The sequence below is a fragment of the Solanum stenotomum genome, chromosome 8 (assembly GCF_019186545.1).
Source record: "Solanum stenotomum isolate F172 chromosome 8, ASM1918654v1, whole genome shotgun sequence".
NCBI lineage: Eukaryota > Viridiplantae > Streptophyta > Magnoliopsida > Solanales > Solanaceae > Solanum > Solanum stenotomum.
The window spans coordinates 59559893-59577459 of NC_064289.1; the positions used below are offsets into that span (position 1 = coordinate 59559893).

Sequence of the window (17567 nt, forward strand, 5' to 3'; positions counted from 1 at the left end):
TACAATCATGGAAAAACGAAAAGATAATGAAGAAGCAAACAACTCATTGGTAAGCCATTTGATAGAGTGAACTGTAAAGTATTGAATTGTAGATATGTGGCTTTAAAAATTTGATATGTGTTATTTTGGCAGGTGTTATTTTCTGCTCTTCGCAAGGACATTGCCGATGTTCTGGATTTCCTAGAGAGATTAGAGAATGAGGAAAATCAAAAAGCTCTTGACAAAGATCAAGTTGAAAAGCTAAAATTGGAGCTGGCATTTATTTGTACATATGTCCAGCTTTCTTATTCCAATTTGGAGAAGTTTGAAGATATAATGACTAGAAAAAGACAAGAGGTTGAGAATCTGCTTCAACCAATTTTGGATGATGATGGCAAAGATGTCGGGTGTAAATATGTCCTTACTAGCCTCGCCGGTAATATGGATGACTGTATCAGCTTGTATCATCGTTCTTCTAAATCAGATGCCACCATGATGGATAAGCAATTGGACTTCCGCTTCTTGAATCTCTATCATCTATCCAAGCATCGTGCTGAAAAGATGTTTCCTGGAGTGACTCAATATGAGGTTCTTCAGAATGTATGTGGTAACATAAGAGATTTCCATGGTTTGATAGTGAATGGTTGCATTAAACATGAGATGGTTCAGAATGTGTAACAAACACTAAAATGGTTGTAGTGATTTTCTCAAACTTAACAATCCAACAATAGAGAACAAACTAACAAGCTTTGATTCATACGAAAATGTGCAATTACAATATGAAGAGCTCGAACAATAACAGTAACTATAAAGAAGAAGGGATGAGGGAACTAAGAGAGAATTGGGGATGAGAAGCACACTCTTTGCCTAAGCATTATCATAATTTGCATAAACCCCTTTTGGCTCTCAAAAGACACTATTTATCAACTCGGATCCACAATAGCCACTTAATTCAGTGTTGGGCAGCTTTGCCAATACTGGTCTAGGCCCATTCATAACAGAATGTCATACCTCTGTTTCAACTGATGGCTGAGGAAGTAGGACATTTCCTTTGGGAGGATCAGACTGATGAAGAATCTCAACTCTCCGAGCTAGATGAGGATGATTAGAATGATAGAGACTCTCGACTCTTCAAGCTAGCACATCTACTCTTGAAGATTGTTCCAACAGAACTGAAGGTTATGCACATATGTTATACAAATTTGAAAGCTTCAACTTCAGCAGAAATTGGACGTTTCATTAAGCAGCTCCTGGAAACCTCTCCGTACATTCTCAGAGAATATCTGATTCATCTACAAGAGCATATGATAACTGTTATTACCCCTAGCACTTCAGGGGCTCGAAACATTCATGTCATGATGGAATTCCTATTGATTATTCTTTCTGATATGCCCAAGGACTTTATTCATCATGACAAACTTTTTGATCTCTTGGCTCATGTTGGAGCACTTACCAGGGAAGTATCAACTCTTGTATGTGACTTGGAAGAGAAATTAAGGAATAAAGAGGATAACGACCAAACAAATCGTGCAACCCTAGACTTGCTGGAAAATATTGAACTCCTCAAGAAAGATCTCACACATGTTTATCTAAAATCCCCGGATTCATCTCAATGTTGCTTCCCCATGAGTGATGGACCACTCTTCATGCATCTGCTGCATATACACTTAAATGATTTGTTAGATTCCAATGCTTATTCAGTTGCTTTGATAAAGAAAGAAATAGGGTAGGTGAAACAAGGCCTAAAATTCATAAGATCATTCTTCGCAAATGTTGAGCAAGGATTGTATAAGGATCTCTGGACACGTTGTCACACACCGAGCCTACACCCTGGGCGGGACCGGCACTCGGAGACCATTGCTGGCCCCAAGCGAACCCTTGGCCTATTCAACTCATGAATAACTGAACTCAATAGATAAAGCAATAAGACACATGCAATGTATAAAGCTTGTAAAACTCTTAAAACATGACGTAAAAATCATGTTTATAATTTCATGAAAATACCATGTTTCCTCTCAAAGTCTACTTGTGCAATGTATGAATGAAGTCCCATACCCCCATCCATACTAAGCAGAACCCTCGAGGAACCATGCTCTTTCTACTGTGGGAGCTTCTCTAACCGACAAACCACCACTATGAATATGAGTGGTGATACGACGTTTTACCTCACGTTGCCCGAGGACCATCCTATACCTTGCCGTGATATAAGAAGCTAATGATACAACGTTTTACCTCACGTTGCCTGAGGACCATCCTACACCTGGTTTTGATATAGGAAGCTAACTTTACTAAGTGGATCCACTAGCTTAATCTTACGGGTTCATCTAAAAAGTATGACCCGTTAACTCCCATGTTGGCTACATGGTTCTTATGGAGAGTTGAGTTTAATATGAACTCGCGTCCCCAAATTGGTCCTCGATACTACTCCCAAAATGCTTTTGACTCATAAGTGTTTTAAACACATCTTTCTTTAAATGAGATAATTACTCAAAATCTAGCCCAAATGCTTACTTGGAAACGATGTTCCTTTTCTTGAAAACTAGCCCTAAGTCTCTTTTGGAATCATAGTTCCTTTCTTACTCAAATGTAAAAACATTTAGAAACTTCTTTGGGAATACATAGTTCCCTAATAGCTTTTGAGAAATGAACTCAACTTACACTCTTGACTTACTTGAGTCTTGAGACTCCTTACTTAGCTTGAATCTCTAAGCTCTTTACTTGACTTGAAACTTGAGTCTAAAAATGAAGTTAAAACGTTCAATGAAGACTCTTGAAAAGCTTGGAGGACTTGCTTGAACTTACTTCTTAACTTGGCTTAACTTGACTCTAACTTCTCTTTAACTTGATACTAACTTGCCTTGAATTGAACTATGGATTCAAGGTATATGATCACACGTATTTGGATGAGTTCGGGCTGTTTAGAAACACTTTGGGGTGTTGGAAACAACTAGGGAACATAGGTATGACACCTAGGAACATGCATGAGAAAGCATGGAAGAATGGGGGAAACTTGGCGTCCCTGGCGCTCTGCAAGGCGCGGAGCGCCAGCCCTCGAAAGTCAGAGGTCACCTGCTGGCGCTCTGAGAGGCGCGGCGCCCCAAGGGGGAAACCTCAGAACCCCTTTTGGGGGGCGCTGGCAGGCGAGACGCGCCAACCCCCTTGCCCAGAAACTCGACTTTTCTCCCATGTTTCTTCAACTCTAAACCATCCTTACTTCAAAGGATCTAACCCCAAACACTAAGGATCATCAATCCCTCAACATACCATAGATTACAACTCAAATACACAACCCAATCATGTCTCACAACCAACATCAACTTTAACAACACAACTAACAACATCAACAACAACTAATAACTTCAACAACAATTCCAATCTTTCCTCAAATCATAAAATGAGCTTGGTGTGTGGGGAAAAGGATCAAACCACACTAAGAACTCACATACCTTGAAAGGGATCACCCCCGACGAAAATCCACGTTGATCTTTGACGAAAACTTGTTGATCTCCTCTTTCTCCTCTTCTTCTTCTCCTTCTTCTCAAGCCCTAGCTTTTTACTCTTTTAAAAATGGGACAAAATGATCCAAAGATCAGCCCTATACAACAATATAATCCCAAAAGACTTGGCTAGGGAAAAGACTAAAATGCCCTTAATTTTCCGGACAGATTTCCCTGCCAACAGCCCAACTTCTAAAGGGCATAACTCCCTCATACGAACTCGAAAATAAGCAAAATTGGCGGCGTTGGAAAGATCATTCCACAAGCTTCACAACCATAACTGGAACTACTCCTAAATCATCCTGAACTAGAAGTTATGACTGCTCAAAGTTGGCCAAAAGTTCATTTTTCCTCACTTAGCCAAATTTTCCAAATTTTCAAATTCTTTCCAAAAATGACTATTTCCGATTCTAAGCCTCTTCCAAGCTATTTCAAATTGTCGGATGTTACAATATCTCCCCCTTGGTAACATTCGTCCTCAAATGAGGTTACTCTTGCAAAGCTAAGGGTGCAACAATAACTCGACACCCAACAAACAACCATGCAAACACAACAACAACCACAACATGCTCATTATAATTAAAAGAGCACTAAGAAGGAAATTAATACCTTAATCTATGTGCTCTCCGGATTCAAAGAGATGTGGATATCTCTTGTTCATGTCTTCTTCGGCTTCCCAAGTGGTTCCCTCAACAAATTGGTTCCTCCAAAGGACCTTGATTGAGGCTACATCCTTTGTTCTCAACCTACGAATTTGACGATCTAGAATCTGAACAGGAACCTCCTCATAGGATAAGTTATCCTTGATCTTAATACTTTCAGTCGGTAGGATCAACGAAGGATCGCCTATGCACTTCTTCAACATGGAGATATGAAATACCGGATGAACCGCTTTTAGTTCCTATGGTAACTCCAACTCATAAGCAACATTGTCAATTCTCTTGGCTATGCGGTAAGGTCCAATATATCGGGGACTAAGTTTCCCCTTCTTACCAAACCTCATAACCCCTTTCATGGGTGAAACCTTCAAATATACCCAATCATCTACTTCAAACTCTAACGCTCTTCTCCTAACATCAGTGTAGGATTTCTGACGACTCTGTGCCATTTTCAACCTCTCTTGAATCACTCTCACCTTCTCCAAAGCTTGGTGGACTAAATCTGGTCGTATCAACTGTGCTTCACCAACTTCAAACCATCTAATAGGAGATCTACATCTTCTCCCATAAAGAGCTTCGTAAGGAGCCATCTGGATGTTAGAGTGATAACTGTTATTGTAGGCAAACTTAATGAGAGGTATGTGATCATCCCAATTGCCTTTGAAATCGATCACACAAGCTCTCAACATATCTTCTAGAGTCTGAATAGTACGCTCTGCTTGCCCATCAGTCTGAGGATGAAAGGCAGTACTTAAGTTCACCTTTGAACCCAAGCCCTTCTGAAAAAATTTCCAGAACTGTGCAGTAAACTATGCACCTCTATCTGAAATAATGGAGATTGGGACTCCATGAAGTCTCACTATCTCTTGAACATACAGCTTGGCATAATCTTCTGCTGAATTAGTAGTCTTTACCGGTAGAAAATGCGCTGACTTTGTCATTCTGTCGACAATCACCCAAATAGAATCATGTTGTCTACGAGACCTTGGCAACCCTGTGATGAAGTCCATATTGATCATCTCCCACTTCCATTCCGGAAGTTCTATCCTCTGAGCTAAACCACCGGGCCTTTGGTGTTTAACTTTCACTTGTTGGCAATTTGGACACTTAGCAACAAACTCTGCAATTCCCTTCTTCATGTCATTCCACCAATAAACTTCACGCAAATCACGATACATCTTGGTGGAACCCGGATGAATGGAATATTTGGAGCTATGAGCTTCCTCCATAATCCTTTCTTGGAGTCCATCTACCATAGGTACACACAATCTACCTTGATATCTCAATGCACCATCTCCCCCTTGTTCAAAAGCTAATACTCTTTGCTTTTGGACATTTGCCTTCAACTCAAGCAAAATAGGATCTTGATCTTGCTTCTCTTTCACTTCTGACACTAGTGATGACTCAGCCCTACTCGTTACTTCTATTCCTCCTTCTGCAGAATCTGTAAGTCTGACTCCCAGGCATGCCAGTCTGTGCACATCTATTGCTAACTCTCTCCTTCCTTTTTCAATATGGGCTGCACTACCCATAAACGACCTGCTCAAAGAATCAGCGACAACATTAGCCTTACCTGGGTGATAAAGAATACTCAGTTCATAGTCCTTGAGTAATTCTAATCACCTCCTCTGTCTGAGATTAAGTTCCTTCTGAGTAAGCACGTATTGAAGGCTCTTGTGATCAGTGAATATATCAACATGCACACCATATAAGTAATGACGCCATATCTTCAAAGCGAACACTACAGCCGCTAACTCTAAGTCATGGGTAGGGTAGTTCTTCTTATGAACTTTCAACTGTCTGGAGGCATAAGTTATAACTTTGCCATTCTGCATTAGGACACAGCCCAAACCAATTCTAGATGCATCACAATACACCACCAGACCTTAAGTACCTTCTGGTAGCGTCAAGACTGGAGCTGAAATCAATCTCTTTTTCAATTCCTGAAAGCTTTTCTCACAAGCTTCGGACCATTGAAATTTCAAGGCTTTTTTAGTCAACTTCGTCAAAAGAGATGCAATAGACGAGAACCCCTCAACAAACCTTCTATAATAGCCAGCTAAGCTAAACCCAAGAAACTCCTAATTTCAGTTGGAGATGTGAGTCTAGGCCAATTCTACACTGCCTCAATCTTCCGAGTATCTACTTTGATTCCGTCACTGGACACAATGTGGCCTAGGAATGCCACAGACTTGAGCCAAAACTCACACTTAGAGAACTTGGCATACAACTCTGTCTTTCAAAGTTTGAAGAACTGTTCTGAGGTGATTAGCATGATCTTCTCCGTTCCTTGAATAGACTAGTATGTCATCAATGAAGATGACAACAAACGTATCTAAATAAGGTTTGAAGACTCTATTCATCAAGTCCATGAAAGTTGTCGGTGCATTGGTCAAACCAAAGGACATGACCAAAGATTCAAAATGACCATATCTGGTTCTGAAGGCTGTCTTCGAAATATCACATTCCCTTACTCTTAACTGATGATAGCCTGATCTGAGGTCAATCTTCGAAAAGCAGGTGGCACCCTGAAGCTGATCAAAAAGATCATCAATCCTCGGAAGAGGGTACTTATTCTTGATGGTAACCTTATTCAACTGACGGTAATCTATACACATCCTAAGGGAACCATCTTTCTTTCTCACAAACAAGACCGGAACGCCTCAAGGTGAGACACTCGGTCGAATGAAACCCTTATCTAGAAAGTCTTTCAACTGCTCTTTCAACTCTGCTGGTTCCATTCTATATGGCGGAATAGAGATAGGACGAGTATCTGGAATGAGATCTATGCCGAAATCTATTTCTCTCTCAGGAGGAATTCCGGGTAGATCATCAGGAAACACTTCTGGAAACTCTCTTACTACAGGAGCTGACTAAAAAGGAGGTATCTCAACACTAGAGTCATGAAATCGGACTAAGTGATAGATACAACCCTTTGAAACTAACTTTCTCGCCTTAAGGTACGAAATGAAATGACCCTTAGGCACTGCTAAACTACTACTCCACTCTAACACTAGCTCATTTGGAAACTGAAACTTGACTGCTCGAGTTCTACAGTCTATCGATGCATAACTAGCATAAAGCTAGTCCATACCTAGAATGACATCGAAATCTACCATGTATAACTCAACCAAATCAGCCATGGTGCACTTGTGATTGATGGAAACAGGACAATCACGATAAACTCTTTCTGCTAAAATAGAATCCCCAACAGGTGTAAAAACACAAAAGGGTTCACAAAGTCTTTCAGGAAGAACATCAAACTTATTTGCAACATAAGGAGTTACAAAAGATAAACTTGCTCTTGGATCTAGCAAAGCATACACATCAAAAGCAAAGAATTTGATCATACCAGTAACAACGTTTGGAGAGTTCTCTTGCTCATGACGACGGGTGATGGCATAGAGGCTATTTGCTCCTCCACCGGTACTAGAAGTAGCTCCTCTAGGTGTCATCCTGTCTGGGGGAGCAACTGATGAAGAATGGGCCCTACTGCCCAGATTTCCACTACCTTGATTGTTCTTAGGGCACTCTTTCATAAAGTGACCCTCTTGCCCACATTTGAAGCAACCTATCTGGCCTTGACGACACTTCCCTGGATGGACTCTACCACACCTAGCACATGCAAGACCTCGGTTACTTCTTTGTGCTATACTATTATGAGACTGTGCAGGTCCAGCTTTGAAGTTCTGTGAATTCTGTCCTGCATACCCACTTTTATTTCTGGGTGCAGGTGCACTAACAGATGATGGAGCAGGTCCCTTTTGACTTTGCTGAAAGGAGGAACGATTTGCATTACCTTTCTGCTGCCCGGACTCACTACCGGTCTTAGCTCTCTTAATTCTGAACTCTTCTCTGTCCCTCAGTTTCTCTTCCTCTACCTGTTGTACATAGACCATCAACTTAGATATGTCCATGTCCCCGATAAGCATTGCAGCCCTACCTTCCTTACTCGACAACCGAAACAGCCCAGCAACAAACAAACTCATTCTATTTCTCATATCCGCAACTATCTCTGGAGCATAGCGGGATAGTTGGGTGAACTTCAAACTATACTCGTGAACATTCAAAGACTCCTGCTTAAGTGTGAGGAACTCACGTACCTTGGCCTCTCTCAATTCCCGAGGAAAGAAATGCCCCAAGAAAGCTTCCTCAAAAGAAGCCCAACTCGCATGTGGTGCATTCTCAACTGTGCCCCCTTTCCACTGGTCGAACCAAGCTCTAGCAACATCCTTCAATTGATACGCAGCTAGTTCAACCCGCTCAGTAACTGCCACATGCATCATATCAAAAATCTTCTTCAACTCATCAACGAAGTCCTCTGGATCCTCAGTAGTGCTCGAATCCATGAAACTCGGAGGATTCATCCCCAAGAACTCACGAATCCTTAAAGTGTCAGCTCTCTCATGTCTAGCTCCCCTCTGCTGACCAATCTGATTAGTTACTGCATGACTCAACATCCTAATTGCCTCTCTAAACTCGGCATTAGAAACTTCCCCTTGATCTTGCACTCTCGGTGCATAGGGTAGCTTTTGCTCATCAACATAATGTCTAGGAAGACGCCCTCTACCAACTCTTTGTGGAGGCATGATTATCTGAAAACACGCACAAGCACGGATTAGGAAGAAACTTTTTAGAGATAAACTCTAACGCACGAGATGAGTGTGAAAGAAGTGAGAAATCTTCCTAAATATTGTAGCCTCCAATTATAGATGTGGCGCGCTTCACACCGATAACTAGGACTCTACAAACACGGCTTCATAGACTCCCTAGGACTCTTGAACTCTGTGCTCTGATATCAAGTTTGTCACGCCCCGAGCCTACACCCTGGGCGGGACCGGCACTCGGAGACCATTGCTGGCCCCAAGCGAACCCTTGGCCTATTCAACTCATGAATAACTGAACTCAATATATAAAGCAATAAGACATATGCAATATATAAAGCTTGTAAAACTCTTAAAACATGACGTAAAAATCATATTTATAATTTCATGAAAATACCATGTTTCCTCTCAAAGTCTACTTGTGCAATGTATGAATAAAGTCCCATACCCTCATCCATACTAAGCAGAACCCTCGAGGAACCATGCTCTTTCTACTGTGGGAGCTTCTCTAACCGACAAACCACCACTATGAATATGAGTGGTGATACAACGTTTTACCTCACGTTGCCCGAGGACCATCCTATACCTTGCCGTGATATAAGAAGCTAATGATACAACGTTTTACCTCACGTTGCCTGAGGACCATCCTACACCTGGTTTTGATATAGGAAGCTAACTTTACTAAGTGGATCCACTAGCTTAATCTTATGGGTTCATCTAAAAAGTATGACCCGTTAACTCCCATGTTGGCTACATGGTTCTTATGGAGAGTTGAGTTTAATATGAACTCGCGTCCCCAAATCGGTCCTCGATACTACTCCCAAAATGCTTTTGACTCATAAGTGTTTTAAACACATCTTTCTTTAAATGAGATAATTACTCAAAATCTAGCCCAAATGCTTACTTGGAAACGATGTTCCTTTTCTTGAAAACTAGCCCTAAGTCTCTTTTGGAATCATAGTTCCTTTCTTACTCAAATGTAAAAACATTTAGAAACTTCTTTGGGAATACATAGTTCCCTAATAGCTTTTGAGAAATGAACTCAACTTACACTCTTGACTTACTTGAGTCTTGAGACTCCTTACTTAGCTTGAATCTCTAAGCTCTTTACTTGACTTGAAACTTGAGTCTAAAAATGAAGTTAAAACGTTCAATGAAGACTCTTGAAAAGCTTGGAGGACTTGCTTGAATTTACTTCTTCTCAAGCCCTAGCTTTTTATTCTTTTAAAAATGGGACAAAATGATCCAAAGATCAGCCCCATACAACAATATAATCTCAAAAGACTTGGCTAGGGAAAAGACTAAAATGCCCTTAATTTTCCGGACAGATTTCCCTGCCAACAGCCGAACTTCTAAAGGGCATAACTCGCTCATACGAACTCGGAATTGAGCAAACTCGGCGGCATTGGAAAGATCATTCCACAATCTTCACAACCATAACTGGAAATAATCCTAAATCATCCTGAGTTGGAAGTTATGACTGCTCAAAGTTGGCCAAAAGTTCATTTTTCCACACTTAGCCAAATTTCAGATTTTCAAATTCTTTCCAAAAATGACTATTTCCGATTCTAAGCCTCTTCCAAGCTATTTCAAATTGTCGGATGTTACACACGTGTTCTAGATGTGGCTTATGAGGCAAAAGATGTCATAGATTCAATTATTGTTCGAGATAATGGTCTCTTACATCTTATTTTCTCACTTCCCATTACCATAAAGAAGATCAAGCTTATCAAAGAAGACATCTCTGATTTACATGAGAAGATTCCCAAGAACAGAGGCCTCATTGTTGTAAACACCCCCAAGAAGCCAGTTGAAAGCAAGTCATTGACAGCTGGTAAAATAATTGTAGGTTTTGAGGAAGAGACAAACTGGTTACTTCGGAAGCTCACCAGTGGACCAGTAGATCTGGATGTCATTTCGATCACTGGTATGCCGGGTTCAGGTAAAACTACTTTGGCGTACAAAGTATACAATGATAAATCAGTTTCTAGCCATTTCGACCTTCGTGCATGTGCACGGTCGACCAAGGATATGACGAGAAGAAGTTGTTGAATAAAATTTTCAATCAAGTTAGTGACTCACATTCAAAATTGAGTGAGAATATTGATGTTGCTGATAAGCTACGGAAACAACTGTATGGAAAGAGGTATCTTATTGTCTTAGATGACGTGTGGGATACTACTACATGGGATGAGTTAACAAGACCTTTTCCAGAAGTTGTGAAAGGAAGTAGAATTATTTTGACAACTCAAGAAAAGGAAGTGGCTTTACATGGAAAGCTCTACACTGCTCCTCTTAACCTTCGATTGCTAAGATCAGTAGAAAGTTGGGAGTTATTAGAGAAAAGGGCATTTGGAAACGAGAGTTGCCCTGATGACATATTAGATGTTGGTAAAGAAATAGCCGAAAATTGTAAAGGGCTTCCTTTGGTGGCTGATCTGATTGCTGGAGTCATTGCAGGTTTGGAAAAGAAAAAGACAGTGTGGCTTGAAGTTTGAAATAATTTGAGTTCCTTTATTTTGAACAGTCAAGTGGAAGTGATGAAGGTTATAGAATTAAGTTATGACCATTTGCCACATCACCTAAAGCCATGCTTTCTTTACCTTGCGAGTTTTCCGAAGGACACTGCAATCATAAGCTCTACGTTGAAAGATTTTTGGCATGCTGAAGGACTTGTGGAACAGACAGAGATGAAGAGTGTGGAAGAAGGGATGAAGGTTTATTTGGATAACTTAATTTCCAGTAGCTTGGTAATTGCTTTCAATGAGATAGGTGATGACCCGACCTGCCAACTTCATGATCTTGTGCATGACTTTTGTTTGACAAAAGCAAGAGAGGAAAAGTTGTTTGATTTGATAAGTTCAAATGACTTTCCAGATTTGTTGCCACGTCAAATTACCATTGATGATGAGGAGCACTTTGTGCTTTATTTTGTCCTGTTTGATTCAAATAAGAAAAGGCATTCTGGTAAACAGCTCTATTCTTTGTGGATAAATGGAGACCCGCTGGATGACCGTCTTTCTGATACATTTCACGTAAGACACTTGAGGCTTCTTAGAGTGTTGTACCTGGATCCCTCTTTTATCATGGTGAAAGATTCTTTGCTGAATGAAATATGCATGTTGAATCATTTGAGGTTCTTAAACATTGAGACAGAAGTTGAATCTCTGCCTTTGTCTTTCTCAAACCTCTGGAATCTAGAAATCTTGCTGGTGGATAACAAAGTATCAACCTTGGTACTATTACCGAGAATTTGGGATCTTTTAAAGTTGCGAGTGCTTGCCACGACTGCTTGTTCTTTCTTTGATATGGATACAGATGAACCAATTCTGGTAGCAGAGGACACAAAGTTAGAGAACTTGAGATATTTAAACAAACTCGTGCTTTCGTATTGGAAAGATTCCGAGGATATTTTCCAAAGGCTTCCCAATCTTCAAATGCTTAAGTTTGAACTCAAGGAATCATGGGATTATTCAACAGAGCATTATTGGTTCCCGAAATTGGATTGCCTAACTGAACTAGAAGACCTCACTGTAGCTTTTGAAAGATCAAACACAAACGACAGTGGGTCCTCTGTAGCGACAAATCGGCCGTGGGATTTTTACTTCCCTTCGAATCTGAAAAAATTGCATCTGCTTGAGTTTCCTCTGACATCCGATTCACTATCAACAATAGCGAGACTGCCCAACCTTGAAGAGTTGACCCTTTATCGTACAATCATCCATGGGGAATAATGGAACATGGGGGAGGAAGACACCTTTGAGAATCTCAAATATTTGAAGTTGGAACAAGTGACTCTTTCCAAGTGGGAGGTTGGAGAGGAATCCTTTCCTGCGCTTGAGAAATTAAAACTGCGGGGATGTCGTAAGCTTGAGGAGATTCCGCCTAGTTTTGGGGATATTAATTCATTGAAAATTATAAAACTTGTAAAGAGCCCTCAACTTGAAGATTCCGCTATGAAGATTAAGGAATATGCTGAAGATATGAGGGGAGGAGACGAGCTTCAAGTCGTTGGCCGTAAGAATATCCCGTTATTTAAGTAGCATTATATGTGAACAGGTTCGTCTCCATTCTCTTACTGTTCTGATTCCTGTAGTGGCAAATGTTAAAAGATGTCTACAATGTGTTTGATGAAAGTCTCATCTGAAACTAAGTAGAAATATCATTGTAATAAACAAGTTTGACTATATTTGAAATATACATGGTTATAGGTTTTGTTTTCTTGAATATTTCTGTTTTCTGCTTTATCTTATTAACTACTCTTCTTCTCTTTTCTTGTGTGTCTAAATTAACATTGTGGGATAATATTTTGTAAGCGCCATTTGATCAATATATCGAAAATGACTTTTAATATGTCTGACTATATCTGCAGAATTGTTTCCTTCTATGATCTTGATAAAGTTTTAAGCACATTTTATACATCAGACCCTTTGGTATTGACTACTGGAAAGTACAATCATGGAAAGAGGAAAGGAAAATGAAGGAGGAAGAAAACGGTACGTCATGCATATAAAAACTTATATTGGCCTTAAGATACAAAATGTGATACATATGTTTAAAGAACTGTTATTTGAAAATTCATAATCTGAAGCATAAATAATAAAAGTTTCTCTCTTTCCCACAAACTTTAGGTGTCCCCGTCAAAAAGCAGAACCCTTTCCTGCTGCCCCCAGCTCCTCCGCCATGCTCAGTTCACCTCCTAGTAGGATTACAGACTCTGTGATATGATGGACAAGAAGGAAGTCAAACAAAAGGTTGGCAACCTCTGTACCATATGCAAGTTATCCTATATCTCTGTTTTTGTAAATCTTTCAAGAAATACCATCTTCACAAACATATATGTGAAAACTCTTGAGGTAATAAAGTTACCGAGAAATTCCAATGCAGCAAGATGAGCATGTGTTGTTTTATGCTCTTTTTCTTGTCATCATTTTACTTGTATGAAAATATTTCTAGATTATAAAAAATATGTGTATATAAATTATAACAAGTTATTTTGAAGCACGCTGCAACACTTAAAATGTTTTGATTAATCGAGCCTAAAATAACTTGAGCTAAGAAGCTCCCATTTTGTTCGTTGTCTATCTCTTGTAGTCCAACTATTATTACCTAGCTGGTATTAGTACATTTATGAACCAAATTACTCTACGAACTTACTGTCTAGTGCACTCAAGCAGCTATTTATCACTCAAAACTCTTCACAGAAAATATTAAATCATCGTCCGCCATGTGGACAAAATGGTTTTGCAAAATCAGATGGATTTCTGTTAATCCATAATGGCATAAATGAGTTTTTTCTCCAACGAAAATATCATAGATGAGCCAAACTTTATAATAGATGACATAGATGAGATTTTTTTTTTTCAAATTTCGTATATTTAAGCCTTTTTCCCATTAATATATGATGTAAATTTTAGAATGAAGGATCAAAAATATATTTGAACTATCATTTTTTCAAGTGTCAACTATTCTTTTTTTCTATTTAAACTATCACAATTTATATATTAAAACATATCTCAGAACTGATTAGACCAACGATCAATTGATAAGCACCAAAACAGGTCCTTGTTCATTTTTGCACAATTGTTTTGCTGTTGTGACTCTTGTAGAAAAGATGCCTACAATGTGTTTGATCAAAGTCTCCACTGAACTATTTATTTGTGAATATTATTAAGTAGAAATTGAGCAGATGATAGATATGATCACATTAAAAATGGCAACCATTTGTTGTTTTGTTTTTTCTTCTCTTTCCAATTACTTATTTTCCTTCGTACCAAACACATCATTCTGTTCGAGTTGTCTTAGAAATTAGAATCAAAACACTGTTTCATCATTTTGTTTGAATTTTCACAAAGCTTAACAGAAAGAAGTAAAAAAAGACTTTTGAAAGTTGTGATGATAAATATATCATAGTATTTGCGTAGAAATAAAAGCTTTTAATTAAGAAATCATATCATATATTTATATAAAAGAGAACCCTAGGCCCGCCTACGTGGCGCCATCACTAGCTAGAATTTCCTTTTAAATTTATTTATTTCCAAAAATAGTCTTCCCCTTTCATGAAAAGATGTGACTTTTATGAAAAATTGTGACTTTTATGAAGAGTTGCGACTTTTAAATAAAATTGTGACTTTTATGAAAGGTTGTGACCTTTTTGAAGGGTTGTAATTTTTCTAAAGAGTTGTGACATTTTCGATAAGGCACAATAAACATTTGTTCACACTACCCTTTGTTGTCTATAAATAGAGGGATTTCCTCTCATTTTAAAACAACGAAAATTTTGAACTTCTTCTGCATAATTAAATATTCGTGTACTTTGCTCCTGTTGAGTGGCTCACTGACACTATTTGTTTTTGTATCAATATACTTGTGAATAGATTTGTTCCATCCTGAGAGGATCTATTTGTTTAAACTTCAGGTACTAGAGAGGAATAATTTCCTTAAGGGGACGTTGCACATTTAGTGGGCTCAATTTTTTCCTTTTTGTTTCATTCTATTGTTATAGATCCTGGTATATTTTTTGATAGTCATTAATTTATACTTATGATATAAACTAGTCTTTTGGAAACGTCTGTTGCATGTTTGTCCCTTATCAGTATTATAAAAGCTTCTAAACAAAAGTTGAGTTATAAAATAGAAAATGCTATCAAGATTAATTTTATCACTTTTATTGTATTTATTAAAAAAGAAAATTCATAACAGTAGACCTGTGCTTTTGTCATTAAAGAAAAATAGGTGTAGCTAACTAAGATAATATAGTCTCTGGTGCTATGAATACGTCAATATCATTTATGTGTGACTTATCCTTTATAATTTCGTGCTTAATGCTCTATGTGTATGTCACATAGTAATTTGTAAAGAGATGCAGTGAAGGAAAACAAATTATAAATTTGGATGTATAATTAAAAATTACTAAAATTAAAATTACTCGTACTATTAGAATAACTAAAATTGTAAGGGGAAAAAAATACAAATATCAACTCTTAATTTTATCAATTGAGAAATTTCTTTATAAACAGAGACATTTGAAAGACGGAGCACTTCTTAGCTATTTTGATTAAAGCATATACGTATATAATATAATAACGTAAATAAAATATCGACATGTAAAAGAAGGAAGAATTTAAAAAGGATAAAATTATCGAAAATTGAAAAAAGTACTTAAAGTTACTTGGCTTCATGATCATTGTTCCTCTCTTCAAGTATGATTTCCAACCATTTCACATGATAACTTGATTCCTCCATTTTCAACTCCAAGAATATATAGACCTCATCATTTAAATCTCTACTTTCTCTTATGTCTTCATTAATTAAATTACATAAATGATATATTAACACCATTTGTCTCTTCATTTTCTCTAATGCTTGCTTTTTTAAAAAAAAAAAAAAACTTAAAAGTAAATGTTCATTTGTTATTAAGAACACAAATGAAGAAAAAAAAACGTTTCTGGTACATTGGGTAATTAATTTTTATTCTAAAATATTCTTTTTATATTTTGTACATTAAGCTGAAATGTGGAAAGCTTGTAATTAAAAAAATAAAATAAGATAAATTCACAAAGAAAATGAAAAGGCAACATGTTCTAACTATTGAGAAGGTTAGCATTAAGTTAAGAAGATAAAAGTTATACCAATTAAGTAGTAGACTAACATTAGAACGTTCAAATTATTATATTTTTATAGTAAATCTCACTTGTAGCCAAGTGTATCCATTTCTATAAACTTATAGTCTATGACAATCGTGCTCCACATAAGTTAGACATCTTATTATAATGTTTGATTTGTAAATGTGAAGTATTTATAGGATTTATGTTGCACTAAAAATGTATAAATGATGGTGGATATAGGAAGACTTTTTACCAATTAGTGTTACACAGATAATTGTTAGAGTAAGAGTGTTTGTTTGAAAATTAAAATAGTGATATAATTTTATTTGAATCTCATTATTCGCATGTTATTCTACCTCATTAAGTCATTATGTTTGCAACTTTTGTAACATATGGGCAATTCATTTACCCAATTTATTATCGTATAATCTTCGAATTTCTCACCTGTAAATATTGATGGTCTTACTTTGTTTTGACAACAAGGGATATACAAGAAATAGAGTGAAAAAAGATGAGGAGTACTATATTGTGTTTATATTGAGATAAATTAATCCAGGTAAAAAGAGAGTTGAGACAAAGAAAAATATTCTAAGTCTTCAATTATATATATTCACTGTATAAAAGAGAATAATTATATGTTGAAGAAAGATATATTTTTTTTGCGAAGCTTTGGACTCTTCAACTAATTCGGAGTTGCTTAAGTTGTACGATATTATTGGATTATTGTATTCTGGAAGGCAGGGGCATATCACATATGCAGAGGCGATCACCAGATTCACGTAAACCCATGCTCCCCTCTCATGATCAATATATAGTAGTGTCAAATACAACAAAACGGAGGAAGTGATATAAAGTGAGCAGAATATTGGAAGTTTGATTAATTTTCTTATCTTTTTCCTTTGGAGGCCCCACTGTAATTGATTCATGCTTTTGCTTTCTTGACTTTTTGGAATAATACTATGCATCATTTTTGGTCTTAATTATTCCTCTGTTTATTTCCAGAATTTTGAGCTCTATAGATCTAATAACAAAGCAAGCAGAGGATATATAGTTTCATCAACTAAAAAGGTTAGTCTACTCATCTAATAGTTTGTTTCATATTTGCTACTCTCATCTCTATTGAAGTAAAATTATGGAAAAGTAAAAGTGATGGAAGGAAAATGAAAGAAATTTGGTAGGTTAGTTGGATCTATAAAGGGAAACAAAATGCAGGAGAAAGAG

General features: G+C 37.6%; 1 protein-coding gene and 2 pseudogenes across 1 annotated transcript in view; all 3 read left to right on the forward strand.

Annotated features, from left to right (window-relative positions):
* The window catches only part of LOC125874051 (putative late blight resistance protein homolog R1B-23), a 111897-nt gene extending 98803 nt beyond the window's left edge, over positions 1-13094 (forward strand). Inside the window, exon 4 of the mRNA XM_049554858.1 lies at positions 10886-13094. Coding sequence (XP_049410815.1) covers positions 10886-11237 — 352 coding nt within the window. The 3' untranslated portion in view covers positions 11238-13094. The remainder of the gene's footprint in view (positions 1-10885) is intronic.
* The window catches only part of LOC125874050 (putative late blight resistance protein homolog R1A-3), a 99975-nt pseudogene that overhangs the window by 66775 nt on the left and 15633 nt on the right, over positions 1-17567 (forward strand).
* The window catches only part of LOC125873993 (putative late blight resistance protein homolog R1B-17), a 10924-nt pseudogene continuing 3711 nt past the window's right edge, over positions 10355-17567 (forward strand).